This window comes from Hibiscus syriacus, unplaced genomic scaffold, assembly GCF_006381635.1.
Source record: "Hibiscus syriacus cultivar Baekdansim isolate YM2019G1 unplaced genomic scaffold, ASM638163v2 tig00110988_pilon, whole genome shotgun sequence".
Lineage (NCBI taxonomy): Eukaryota > Viridiplantae > Streptophyta > Magnoliopsida > Malvales > Malvaceae > Hibiscus > Hibiscus syriacus.
This window is the reverse complement of record NW_024062942.1, coordinates 746,712-761,547: the sequence shown is the minus strand read 5'-3', so window position 1 is coordinate 761,547 and position 14,836 is coordinate 746,712. Positions and strand designations below refer to the sequence as shown.

The following is a 14,836-nucleotide window of genomic DNA, read 5'->3' as shown; positions in this document are numbered from 1 at the left end:
TTCATGCTAACATGCAAATATGGTTAATACACAGAAATAATATGGTTTATAGTAGCTGTTGTCTGATTTTGTTGTATTATCGTGTTTACAAATAAATAAAAAATATAAATTTTAAATTTATATCATTGTTATGAATTAAAATTTTGTGATCATGTTGATAAATACAACAACTTTCATGCTAGGGGTGTTTCAAGAGATAAGAGTTCTAAATTGATAATTTTTTTTATCTATCTGTTTATTTAATATTAGTAATTAATTTATGAAGTAAATTTGGTATGTAAGCAATCCTGTTACCAACTTCATTTTTTTAAACCTTTTTTCATGGTTTATTGTTAATGATTATTTCTTACCTTTATTTCTCCTGTATTTTCCTTCACAAATATGGAATGAAATCCACACAATTTTAAATTAATTCGTTTTATATGGGAATAACAAGTGTGTAACTATAATTAGTTTTAATTATTTTCTAATAAAAAATCAAATACACAGACCATAGTTCTTCTTTTTTCATTAAAAAAGAGAACGAATCGAATTTATTTTGAAAATTATATCCGATTCTCGAATTTTAAAAAATAATTAATTTGCTAATACTAAAACTAAAAATAAATTAGATATGGCAATATAATAAAACTTTTGAAAGAAAACACCACTAAAAAAGAAAAATAAAGTACGTATAGGAGAAAAATTGCATAAATGCTCTCTCAAAAATTCTCTCACTTCACCGAAATCAGTATCCTTTTAACTTTTTCTTTTTAATTCAAAAAGAAGACTGTCCAGTGTCCAGTGTCCAGTGTCCAGTGTCCAGTGTCCATACTGACTCAAAATCATTTTTTTCTTATTTATAAACAAAAACACTGAAAAGCTCTATTTCCCCTTGCTTCTTATTGTTTTTTCCTCCAATGGAATCTCTTTCAAGTTCAGTGTTCATCTCTAATCTATCCGAGACATACCCTTTTCTCAACAGCCACTTGCTTCCTTCTTCTTCATCGTCTTCTTGTTTGATCAAAGCGCCAAACAGACGAATTGAGACTCTGAAATCCAACCCTGAAACCTCTCACTTTCATTGTTTTCGTCTCAAGGCTTCATCTCACGATCTCCCCGATGAAGGTGAGGACCGACCGCAGCCTCGGACTGTCAATGTTGAGTTTAGCCTTGTTTCTGAAGACAGTCTCTCTGTATCTCAGGTAACCCGATTAAATCTGTTTCTCGTTTTTTTTTTTGAGTTTCTCTTCTGTTTTCTTATTTTGGTTCTTCTTAAGTTGTATATTCATGCAATGTTTTCTTTGTTTTACTCCACAACTTGTTCTACACTATTAAGAAAGATATATGAGAAAAATCACTAACTTTGCTTTTGAATGGATAGAAAAGCAAACCTACTGTTTTTTTTAATGATTTGAAAAATAACAATTCAGTTTGGGTTAGGAAAAATGCCAGGCTTTATTTTTTATGATATGTTTGAATGTTTCTTAAATTTATAATCTTGAAGAAAGTAGAAGAAAATAGAAAAAAGAAAAGGAAAACCTAATGGAACTTAAGAAGCTTGAAATTTTCAAGTTTAGAGGGTCTAATGCAAGGGATCAGTTGAGGGCTTTAAGATTTTTTATAAGGGTGAGGATGTGACTATAGTTTATGATCTTTGGAACTTTTTTTCCTTTTCAATTTATTGGATGTCATAGAGACTTGTTGGATGTATCAAGTAGCTACTTCAGCTCGGTATTGATAGTCTATCTCATGTTCTGAAGGGTGATTCAGATGACAATCAACGCAGCGACAAGGGTGTTGATAAATTAACAAAGATTGAAACAAAGTTTGAAAACACAGTTACTGCTCCACATGCAAGTGGAGTCAATGGGGGTACAAGAGCTGGACTTTTCAGAACACCAATATCTGGTGGAGTGCAGAGTGCAACTTCAGCACATGGATTACCCCGACCGGCCTTAGCAGTCCGCAATCTGATGGAACAAGTAAAAGCTATTTCTTGAGTTCATGTCTTCATCTTGACAAAAAAAGAATTTGATCTATTCTCTCTCTTTGTCTCCTTTCTAGTTTTACTGCAATTTAATAATCCTGTATTTATTGGCATCTGTAATTCAAGGCCAGATTTGCTCATATATGCACTGTAATGTCTCGGATGCACCACCGAAGAGGAGGGTATCCCTTTGGCTCGCTGGTAGATTTTGCTTCTGATTCAGTGGGTCGTAAGTATACTTCTGAATTTCTGTTATTTGGTTACTATTTCTTTCCACCACGAATAGCATTTAAACTTTCTTGGTTTCTTATTTTTTTTGAAGTGAAATAGCCTTCATAGCAATGCATTTATCCTTCATGAAAATAGCATACTTTTTTGCCTATAAATTAGACAGCTGTGTAATGGTTGTTGATTTTGTGTACAAGTTGTTGGGTTTATTTGATATATCTTCAATTTCAATCTGCAGATCCAGTATTTTCATTTTCACCATTGGCTATACATACGCGGAATTTATTAGCAGACCCTAGATGCACCCTTGTCGTGCAGGTTAATTTTTTTGACCCTTTTGTTCTGATGGAATATATGGGTTAGTTATTGTCCATATATTGAAGATGGTTTTACAGATACCTGGGTGGAGTGGCTTATCAAATGCAAGGGTAACAATATTTGGTGATGTCTACCCTCTTCCAGAACATCAACAGGTGCTCACCTAAATTCATTTTTACTTCTGTAGTTCTGTTTTTTTTGGTGATGGGAAGGAGGGTGAGTTGATACTCTGTTGGGATACTTGCAAAAAGAGATTGGGACTTCTGCTTTTCACTTCATAGGCTCATGGCTTCACTTCACAGATGGTTGTAGAGAGCATGGTTCTCTTGCCTTGAGTCTCCTTCTATTGGCTTGTAGAGAATGTCTGTTAGGAGGAACTTCTATTTCCTCACTACTTAAGGAATGCACAATTTTGGATATTTTCCCCTTTCTTCTCTTTGATTACATGTTTAGATGTTACTGTTTATCTCTAGGTTCACTAAATGTCTTCCATGATTTGTATTGTGCATGTCTATATTTTTCGTGCCTAAAATAGGCTTCCTCACCTTGGTTATTTTGCTAGGAATGGGCTCATAAACAGTACGCTGCAAAACATCAACAAGGGACATCACAACAGTGGGGGAATTTCTACTACTACAGGATGCAGAACATAAGGTTGTTTTCTCAGAAAGCCTACAGGCTAATTATCAATGCATTGCATCTTATCTATGACATGTTTTTCTTTCTAATACTTCTGTTTGGAAACCGCTAATAACATTTGTAGGCACTCTAGTCTTGCACTTCTTATAACATTTAGTAGAGTTAATTTGTTTGGTTAATTTGTTTGGTGCTGGGGGATGGATTCTTAGTTCGGCTGTCTTATGCTGCCTATTACCAATGGCATGCCTTACAAAATGTGGGGATAGTTTTCAAGCTTGTAGGCACTCTAGTCTAACTTGCCCAGGCCAAGTTCATTGTGAACCGAGATAATTTTCATATATGACTGCAGCTTTTGGTCTTAATAGTCTTTTACTGACTATTAATAGAAAAGATACAGTTTTCATTGAATTTTGAAATCAATGTTCTAGTTGCCTTGTATGTTTAGTTTGTTGTTCTACTATACCCAAAGACTTGGTTTAACTGAAAATGGTTTTGCATGGAGCCATGGAGAAGTAAAGAAATATCTGGTGCTACGATTGTAAGTTTCATTGTGTTATCTCTTGATTTTCTGTGTAATATATGTGACTGTAAAATAACCTGATGCTTTTGGATTCAGAAACCTAATCAGTAGTGGATAAAGCAGTTAATTAGCTTCCATTTTTTTTACTTTTATGCGTATTAAATTTTTTAACATTTTGTACTAAATATAATTTTTCATGTAATGCACACATTGGAAATATTTATTTATCAAAATTTATTTCAGTGACATATATTTCATTGGAGGATTTGGCACCGTTGCATGGGTAGATGTAAAGGAATATGAGATGCTTAAACCTGATAAAATCGCCGTTGATGGAGGCGAACAAAACCTGAAGGTGAACCTTAGAATCACGGTTTTAATTTTGTTATTTGCACAGATTATATGCACTCTTTTGATGCTCTTGTTTCTCTTTTATGTTGAAAATACAGTCTAATAATTAATTCCCATATACATATTCTCTAGTGAAGTTTGTCAATATGCCTCTTTTTCCCAGGCTAATTTGGGCATCTTTTGTTTTTACTGTAGGAACTGAATGCAACCTTTTCAAAGCCACTCAGGAAGCTGCTATCAACAGAAGGCGAGGTTGATGATGCTGCTCTTATATCAATAGACAGCAAAGGAATCGACATAAGGGTCCGTCAAGGTGCACAGGTATTGTTTATTTCGTATGATGGCTTTTTCTTTGGAGGCTCGGGGGGGGGGGTGGTATGTCAGTTTTATTCAATTCTATTTCTATTCCATTTTTCAGTTCAACATACAGAGGTTATCATTTGAAGAAGGACAAGTTGTTGAAACGTTGGAGGAAGCCAAAGCTGCTTTGTGGAAGGTAATAAAGAAAGGGAAAGTGCAAAATCTGAAGAAATAGAATATGTTGCATTCTTGGCCTTCTATTGGAAGAATCAACTGCGATATTATAGATAAGGTTTTTTTTCCATTAATACATAAAAGCTTGTAATTTCTAACAATAACTGCTCCCCCAAATTTGAGTTTCAACATTTTCTTTTCTTAAAACAAAAGTTAGATTGCGACTTAAGTCTTGAACTTATTCAAAGCCGCGTTGTCATTCTTTTTCTGTTTATTTCACAGAAATTTTGGATTAATAATAGATTGGTTAATTTGATTCAGTTCTTCTAGTCATCAACTAAACAATTCAATCAATTCTGAAGAAGGCATTCCAACTCCAAATGGTTAAAGGGTAAAAAATCCCAGGTCGATGAAAACAGAAGTAATTTCTACACAAGTAACCAAAATATGAAATTCAACCCAAAGTCATCAGTTCATCAAATTCTGGTTGCCATTCGCAAACAAACTTACAAGTATAACTGTCAACATAAAAAAACACGAATATACTTGAAGAACCTTGCTATTGCTTTTCCCTTTAACCTTTGTCAAACACAAAATCCGCAACTGCACGAAACCAGCATCAGCGCCTACAAGATGAGACTAACAGCAAGGAAACCTGGAAAAAGCTATACACCGAGTTAAAAGGATAAGAAACACCACCAGCCTCTTTCATGTTCATCGCTTGTCCTTACCAAATCCCCCAAAATATTAATGGAATAATATGAAGAGAAAAGAAGATAATAATTTGTGTTGTAGATTAAAAATAGTTTACAATGCACATGGTTCTAAACAGGTATGGCGTCATTATTTGATGTGTCTTCACATCTCAATATGACACCCTCAAGGCTATCTGGGAAGATACATTTGGCCCATTGGCATCCAGTTGTAGTCAGTTCAGGCGGAGGAACAATCATAAGAACATTGTCATTTCTCTGAACGACTCCCATGACACTAACTGTGCTTCCCTCGATATATCTACAAACATAAGATTGCAATTACAAATAGTCATCGCAATCTGCCGAACGCATCCAACCATAATCTACAATGCAAACACAATTGTATCGCATTAGAAGTGCTACAACTATTCTTCGACTTGGAAGCACCCCAAAGCTGCAACAACTTAATTGAAAGTGAAACATTTCCATATTATTTGATTTTAGAATCACATTCTATACTTGGAGGAATCATATTATATGAAATTTGGAGACAATTTCAGGCTCAAACCACTTCAGATTTAAGTTGCTTCGGGTTTAGAGTTTCGAATTTTATCAAATTCATTTACTTTCTCAGGCAATCATATTATATCAGGGTTTGGTCTCAAACAGTTCTATATGGTTTTTCGAGTTGAATTAGATTTTGCCACACCTAGCTAAGCCACCATACTTCTAGCTTTACTTTCAGATCCAGGTTCATAACATAACATATAAAAAAAAATAGTCACCTAATCTGCACACCTAGAAAATATAACAAAAAAACCATCCTGAAAAGGATGAATTGTAGAAGATGACTTCAAAGAATATCCAATATTAGCCATCAGTGAAATATAGAGACCTTTGAGATACAATTTATTGTTCCTGCAAGTAACATAAGTACTCAATATATGGTGAAACAAAAAGGAGAGAATTTTACCCTTCTTTCAATCGCATTAAACGGTCATCACTTTAAAGGTTCCTTTCTCCCAGCCACTTGATGAATTCTGGAGACAATGTAGCGCTGGCTGGGTTGACATCTATAACAATCGAGTCATCCACATAAGGAGTCACTGATGCTCCATTCCCTGTTTTAACTAATGCTCTCAACCCTGACTGGAAATCTGAGATATAGAAGTCAACTGACCGCCTCTGTTGAAATGACATAGAAAAGGTTAGATTCAAAAGAGAAAGAAACCTGGAGAATAGTACGCATGTCCAACACTTGAATCCAACGCATATGCTCTATGGATATGGGGATATGAACCTCCAAATACATGAAACTTAGAAAAAAATTCAATATGATATGTAAAACACTCATTTTCAACCACCACACCCAGTTCAAAGTAACATATCTACTAAACTGCACAGACAACACAAGAAACAAATCTTTCACATGGAGCGTTAAAATAGTTACACACAAATTTTGGCCTATCTGCCGAGCTATACCTATAACCAGAGAGTAATGTACCACTTCACAGCATAGTGAGCCATAAAAAGATTTGCTCCTTTTCGCTTTTTTAAAGCATAAAAGAATCATCAGCAACTTGAAATTCTAAATAAGGGCAAGCCTTTCTGTGAATTGTAAACACAAAGAAACTAGGAAATAGCAATTTTTCATAAAAATTCAGGAAAAGGTAATAAAAATAACAATTCGATTGCTTACTTCCAACAATCTGAGTCCCCACGTAAAACGACGATGTGTAGGATTGGCAGCTTTGGAATCCCATCCTCGATACTCATATAAACTAGTTGATGTATAAGCACATCTTGGAACTTTTGGAAGGATGACTCAAGAGGAACATTCCCACATGCTACCACCTTCAAAAATAACAACCAAACAATTAATCAATATCATCTACAGATTAACAAGCAGATAAAATTAAATGATTCAACAAAAAGAACAGCTACACAAGCATAAGCGATCAGTATTGCAATTCCCATTAGTTAGAGGAGTTCAACAGTTACAGAGGATCATACGTGCATAAAACAAATGCTGCGATATGTTCGCTGTACATGGTTTTTGATACAATGGATGAAGATACTCATTTTTTTTTCATTTGAATATTATTTATATTATTATTATTATTATTATTATTATTATTTTATTATTAATAAATATTATTACAAGCCCAAATCAAAGGCCCAACTAGAACCGGCCCAGACCCAAAAGAAAATCCTAAACCAATCTAGGGTTTCAGCTAGGGTTTCCAAACCCTAGCTCCCAGCCGCCGCTTCCAGTGAGTTCCAACCGCCCCACGTCTACACTGCCGACGCCTCCACTTCCAGATGTCTAAGCCCGCCGTTGCCATGATGCCACGCCTCGAAGAAGCCTCCAGAAGCACCACGAAACCACACACGTTGAAGCCCTATGGTGAGTCACCACCATAGCTATAGTGACTCACCGAAGCTTCCCCCTTTGGACTGGTCCGATCCGAGCACTGTGGTGGCTATAAAAAGCCACCACCAAACCTGGAAAAAAAAGGACAAAGAGGAAGAATCGGAGAAAAACGGAGAGCAAAAATAAAAAAAAACAGAGACCAACTCACAACAACCAACAATCAAACCGATAAGAGAGAAGGAAGAGTTTACCTTACCGGAGAACCCCAAACGGCGCCTGAGAACCAAAAATACCGAAGGTATTTTCCTTAGATCTAGGAAAATCCATAACTTTTTAGGATAAAAGAAGGGTGAAATCGGGTTTAGGATACTCGGATTCAGAGTTTGGGAAATTTTGGTATTCTCTGGCCACCAGTGACGGTGGCCGGCGGCGAGGTTGGCGGTGGTGCAAGGCTGCCGCCCGGTGACCGGCTTCCCTCCGGTGAGAGAAGCTAGAGAGAAGCGAGAGAGAGTTTAAACTCTCTCAGTTTAGAGAGAGGAAAGAAATGAGAGAAATGAGAGCTGGCCCTTCGGGCCAACCGTTGAGGGACTTAAATACCCCTCCCCGAACGACGCCGTTTTGGGGAGGGGTTTGTCTGTAATTAATTAAAAGTTAAACCCTTTCCGCAGCCATCCTAATTTGTAATCCTTATATTTTAGTCACTAAATCAATTTATAATCCTTTTAATTCGGTTCTTTAATTTTAATTTTATTTATTTTAGTCCTTCATATTAAATAATATATTTAGGATAAATAACATATTTAGTCCTTTATTTTTAATAATTAATATTTTAAACCCCGAACAACATATTTCAATTTATTTTAATTTGATATATGAATTTTATCTAATTTTAGTTTAGTCACTAAATTAATAAATAAGAAGAATAGCATGTTTAGTCACTCAAATTTTAAATAATTAATTATGAATTAGGTATTTAATTCTATTAAGTTACAATTTAGTTACTAATTTCAATTTTTATTTATTTTAAATATATAGTTTTAATTTTGTTCATTGTTTAGTTATATGTTAATTTTATATGTTTACTTTTAATTATTATTATTATTATTATTATAATTTAGCCATAAATATATATTTATACTATTTATTTTATTTATTAAAATCTTATTTAATTATTTGTAACTTATTTTAATCATGTTTTAATATTTATTTATTTTTCAATATTAAGAAAGGACAGTCTTAAAATAACTGGATGTCCATTTTCTGATATTTTTAAATAAATAAATATCCTATTTTATAAATTATATATTAATTATTTTTAATTATTTAATTTTTTTTTTAATATCTAAGAAAAGAGCTGTCTTAAAGCACCTAGAAACCTTTTTCTGATATTTCTAAATAAATAAATATCTTATTTATATTAATATATTTTCATAAAATTATAAATTTGAAATAAAAAAGATTATAAATTAAATATATATTTGAATTTTTAATTTCTAATAATAGAGACAATTTATAATTAAAAAGTACCAATTTTGGGCGTTGTAGGGGTGCTAATCATTCCCTAAACGTAACCGACCACAAATCCCTTTTTATTATTAAAAAGAATGATTTTTTGGTTAAAACGCAGAAGAGTTTATCTTTTAATCGATGTTTCTTAAAAACTCTTTTAAATGATGATTTTTAGGTATTCGACCTACCTGATCCAAAAGGCCGATGGCGACTCCCAAATTATTTAAAAAAAACCATTTATTCACATCATTTTTCCCGCCAAGTAAAAAATTCGTGCCCGGACGAAAACCGGTTACGACAGCTTGGCGACTCCACTGGGGACGGTCAGGCTTTTAAAAAGCAATTATAAATTGTCTCTATTAATTATAAATTAAAAATTCATATATTAAATTTATAATTCTTTCTTTCCAAATTTTTTATATATATTTATTATTTTTATAATATTTATATTATTTTATTAATGTTTTATTTTATTTTTCAAGTATTAAATTTTATTATTTGTCTGTTAGAGGTTTGAACATTTCTCCTCACACACAAACACTTACATTGCATAACATAAGCTTTCTAATCAAGCTTGTCCCTTTTAAGTGGGAGTGAAAGCGACGTCTTCGTGAGAATTTATTCTCCGTGTCAGACCTAGCAAGTAACTTTCGGGATTCATGTGCTCTATGTCTTCGTGAGAATTTATTCTCCATGTCAAGCATAGAGAAATGTGTCCCCTCGAATTGAACTCGGTCTGCTTAAGTCTATAGTGGACTATGATTGAGGGTTGGCAGCCCAAGGGGGGCATCAACAAGGACAATTCGAGTACCTTTACTCCTAGAATTGAAACTCTGCATATAATAAACCCTAGAAATTCACCTAATCTAAGACAATACTGAACCTCTGTTCATAGGTAATACACAAAGGAGAAATAAACTCTAGCTTTTAATTAATTTTATTTCCTTATTTTTCCTGAATAAATGCATGCGAACTAGTAATCATACAGTTAGATTAATTTTTCCAAACAAAGCATGAAACTAGAAAGCATGAGGTTAGGATTTATTATATACCATGATAAATAATTTTTTTTTCAATTAGTTGGTACTAACCATTTTATTTTTTCTTATTTTCCCATGCATGTTATTTTTGCTATAATTTGTTTATATGATTTCTTTTGTTTGCATTGCATGATCATGGCATAACCAAAAGGTGTTGACTTGAAAGACTGTTCATCAAATTGGAAAGAAATCGTAAATGGGCAAAAAGTTTTATGATCAAACAAAATATGATGCGACCAAGGAAAAACATCCTGAAGAAACTACGAGGATCGAGGGAAGTTTTGTACATAGAGAACCGGTTATATTAATACCAAAAGTGTTACACAAAGATCCTACCAGATTGATACCAAAAGCAGTCTATGGTAAGAGCATCAGTCAGGGCATTCAGAGTGGAGGAGGTTTTTATGAAGCTCAAGCATGTTATTTGAAGGACTTGAACGACCAAAACAAGAAATTGAGCACAGAAATGAAAACCATGCATGAAGATTTTCAGAAGATTAGTCAAGCCTTTCAAAATGCTGGCATAGGAAACACCCCAAAAGAGTGGATCACAGGGGTCACCAAGCTGAAAAAGAACTGCAACATATATGAAGATCTTGTTCAAGAACTTCTTGGACAGAAAGGTTCTCTTACAAGGGAAAATGAGCAACTCCGAGAAATGACACAGAAGATGAAGGAGAATGTCATGGAAGAAGTTGCAGTCCAGACAAGCAATATGTCCCTTAAGCTGATAGACTAATTTGGCTTTGGAGAAGTTAGGAATGAAATATATCCCTATATGTAAAGTTTTGTTTGATGTACCGAAACTTTTGCGTTCAATGAAATCTATTCTAAGATGATCACTCTTGAGTAACACCTTTTCATACATACATTTGTATTTTGCATTTGTACATTTTTTACATTTACATTTTTAAAATGCATTAAAACATATTTAATTAAATAATAATGTTTATTTATTTTCAATATCAAAGAAAATGGCAGTCTTAATATAACTGGATGTCCTATTCTGGTATTTTAAATAATTTACATTTTTACATTTGCATATTTACATTTGGCATCTTTGCATTTGTATTTTTATGTTTGCTTTTGTATTGCACAATTTGTATTCTTATTATTACATTCACATATTTACATTTGCATTTGGCATCTTTGCATTTTTATGTCATAATACATTAAAACATTCATTCATTAAAATAAGGATTTCAAACGAAGTGATCTTGGTTTTTCCTTGAAGCAAGAACGCTCAGCACGACACAAGAAAAATGTCTAAAGAAACTGAGGATAGGCTATCCAAATTTGAGATAGAGCAAAAACAAATACAAGAGGAATTAAGGAGCAAGTTGGCACAAATTGAAGCTAATATAACAAATTCTCATATCGATCTACTGAACAATATGAAAGAAATTATTGAGAAGCACCAGACCGCTGGAAAGAGTCTTGTTGAAAACCCCATAAATTCTTTGGATGTTACACTTGTTCATATTCCTGAGTTCACCTCTGTACCCCAGGAAATTTAATCACCGATTTACTTCGCTGTTAAAAACTCACCATATCAAGCTGGAGCATCGTTCCCCACTGATTGTCCTACTACTTCTGAGTTAAAGCCTAATGAATTTTGTATTAATAATGAGGTCCTTGACCTAAACAAATCAGTTGAGAAGGAAAAATTCACTCAACGACTGGAAAATATAGAAGAGGTGATAAAATCTATAGAGACAGTTGAGTCATTTTATGGGTTTGATGCCAAAGAACTAAGTTTGGTCCCTGGCCTGGTTATTCCACCAAAGTTCAAGGTTCCAGATTTTGAGAAGTATAATGGGACCACATGCCCTTCATATCATATCACTATGTATTGTCGTCGTATGACTGACTATGTAGAGAATGAAAAGTTGTTGATCCACTGTTTCCAAGACAATTTATCTGGGTCTGCATTCAGATGGTATAATCAGCTAAAACGTACTCAAATACGTTCTTGGAGGGATTTAGCTCAAGCTTTTTTGGGTCAATACAAGCACATGACTGATATGGCCCCTGATCGAACAATGTTGCAAAGCATGAATATGAAGTGCAATGAAAGCTTTCGACAATATTCACAACGATGGAAAGACGTTGCTTCTCAAGTACATCCACCATTGACTGAAAAAGAATTCACTACTTTGTTCATCAACACATTAAAATTTCCTTATGTTAATCACATGATAGGGGTTGTCCCTAATAATTTCTCTGACATCATCATAAGTGGAGAAATCATCGAAATGGCTATCAATAATGGCAAGATAAGAGGCTCTGACAATACTAAAGTCAAGAAAGAAGTTGGGATTAATACAGTGAGGTCTTATTCAGTTAAACATAGTGCCAAACCTTATAGAGTGATCAAGAAGAAAAAGAATGTGCAGGGATTTCAATTTCCTCCCTTCCATTGTTCGAGTGAAAAATTGCATCTAAAAATGCTCTGAGACAGATCAATTACTCCACAACTTGATCAATCACAGTGGCCTCCAAATGAGAATTGGACCTATAAGGAAGTTCCTTGGATAAATCAGACTGGAATTCCAAATTGTTCAACTAAGGTTCCTGGTAACCTTAAGGGAAATTTCCAAGACCCTTTAGAGCAAGCAATTCAAAAATGCAAGATAAAAGAAGGGGTTAAGGTTCAATGTTCAGAAACCGTTGTTGCAACAGAAACTAATGTAACCAAATCCTACGAAGAATATCGGGCACAAGAAAATGGAAAAAGAAATCAAAAGGCTCCCATGGATGTAATTCGAGATTGGCCTATAGGTCTAAGAAAGAATGAGGCAAATATAACCCAGAAGATACCTCAGATACATGTATCAGATTTTCCGAAAACCAATAAGGCAAAGGACAACTTAAGAAATCTGGTTAATATTACCCCAGTTATAGCTAAAATGAGCATTCAGAACCCCCTCGATAACATGAGAGCATTCATTTGTTCAGAACGATCAAAGAAAGTGATAGCCTCGCGAGCGAGAAAAACTCTGAAGGTGTTTCAAGAATCTATCTTAGACATGTACCCTCATTTGGTTAAAGGTCAATACATTACACCAAGATTGGTGAAGGTGTCACCAAAGCCTTATGCCCATTGCTATGATCAAAATAGCATCTGTAATTTTCACTTGGGAGTATCTGGACATTCAATAGGGAATTGTTGGTCACTGTTAAAGGAAATAGAGATGCTCGTCGACAAGGGAGTCTTGACACAAGAAATGATCAAGAAATGGGGGGCAAATAAGGATAAAAATCCTGGGCCAAGTACACACCCAACAATAGAGGAGTAATGATGCATAAACAAGTGGAAGTATTATCTACCACTGTAGTACTTTCTGTTTTCAGCATCTTGTTTGAACTTGTTTTTTGTTCCTTTCTACACCTTTTATGCAATAAATAAATATGTGTTTCTTTTATGGTTATGAGCAAGGAGTCAAATTTTAATCTTGAGATTATTGAGTATCAAGTAGAGTAAATATTCTTTTAATTTTTCAAGTTATAAATCTTTGGCAAGTGGTAAAATTATATCTTCCATATCTCATTCAACGCCAATTACTCGACCCTTACCAAAGCCAAATCCTGACACTACATTTATCTGAGACTCTGAAGTAATGTCTCTGCCTGTTTTTGAGACACCTACTCCAGATGTTTACCTTCTCGGATAGAGTTGGTTGGTTTATGATATTACCCCTTCCACCATATACATGACTTTAAGAGTCACATTTATCCTTCCAAACACAAAACCATCATAAACCAAAAGACCTCAAAAGAACCAAACTTTCAATTATCCGTGAATTTTACTGCAAGAAAAGATGAGATGAGGCATTATGGACCAACTCATTGATGATAATTTCAAGTGATTAGGGCATACTCAAAGAAGAAGAGGAAAATGATTGATTGAAATAAATATATAATACATTAATTACATTTTTCATGCAAGTAAAATTAATCTTGAATATTCATCCCCCTGTGGATACCTCTTTTTACAAAGACTTCTATGTATGAGATGACTAACTTCGCACACAGATCAAGCACGCCAACTCAGTGTCATATCACCCAAAGATGAATGGGGCATTTGCAGGAGCAAATAAGAACATTAAGAGGATCATTACAAAGACCACTGAAGCTTACAAGGATTAGCACGAGAAGCTACCTTTTGCCTTATATGCATATTAATTACTGTGCGAACATTTACTAGGGCAACATCTTATTGTTTAGTCTATGGGATGGAAGCAGTGTTACCAATTGAAGTTAAGATCCATTCATTTTGTATCCTAAAGGAGGACAAATTGGAGAAGGCTGAATGTATCTAAGCTCGATTTAATCAATTAAACATTTATTGATGAGAATCAATTGAAAGCTATTTACCATGAGCAAATGCATTATAAACGGACAAGAAAATACATCCAAAAGAATTCCAAGAGGATGATCTAGTGCTCAAAAAAGATTTTGCCTATACATAATGATTTCCGGGGAAAATGGATGCCTAATTAGGAAGGGTTATACGTTATAAAAAAGACATTTTCCGAAGAAGCGTTGATCTTAACAGAAATGGATGGGAAAGTTCTGAGAAACCAAATAAACTTAGATTCTGTCAAGAAATATTATACTTGAAGAAGGAAAAAGGATAAAAAGGAAAAAGATGTATTCAAAACAGTTGAAGTCTTATACTCATCCATCAAAGAAAGAAAAAAGAAAAATTCAGCAAAG

General features: G+C 34.1%; 1 protein-coding gene and 1 long non-coding RNA gene across 2 annotated transcripts; one reads left to right on the top strand and one right to left on the bottom strand.

Moving 5' to 3' along the window:
• Positions 1 to 860: 860 nt before the first annotated feature.
• Positions 861 to 4,736, top strand: LOC120148986. The gene is made up of 9 exons (XM_039161928.1): positions 861 to 1,184; positions 1,743 to 1,964; positions 2,096 to 2,198; positions 2,436 to 2,515; positions 2,593 to 2,670; positions 3,078 to 3,169; positions 3,918 to 4,029; positions 4,221 to 4,346; positions 4,444 to 4,736. The coding sequence occupies exons 1-9, from the start codon at positions 900 to 902 to the stop codon at positions 4,558 to 4,560; spliced, it is 1,215 nt and encodes a 404-aa protein (XP_039017859.1). The 5' UTR covers positions 861 to 899; the 3' UTR covers positions 4,561 to 4,736.
• Positions 4,737 to 5,176: 440 nt separating this feature from the next.
• Positions 5,177 to 13,778, bottom strand: LOC120148958. The gene is made up of 4 exons (XR_005518415.1): positions 13,767 to 13,778; positions 6,894 to 7,048; positions 6,168 to 6,379; positions 5,177 to 5,513 (listed from the first exon to the last, which is right to left on the bottom strand). It is a non-coding gene; the product is annotated as an uncharacterized LOC120148958 (long non-coding RNA).
• Between the last annotated feature and the right edge of the window lie 1,058 nt (positions 13,779 to 14,836).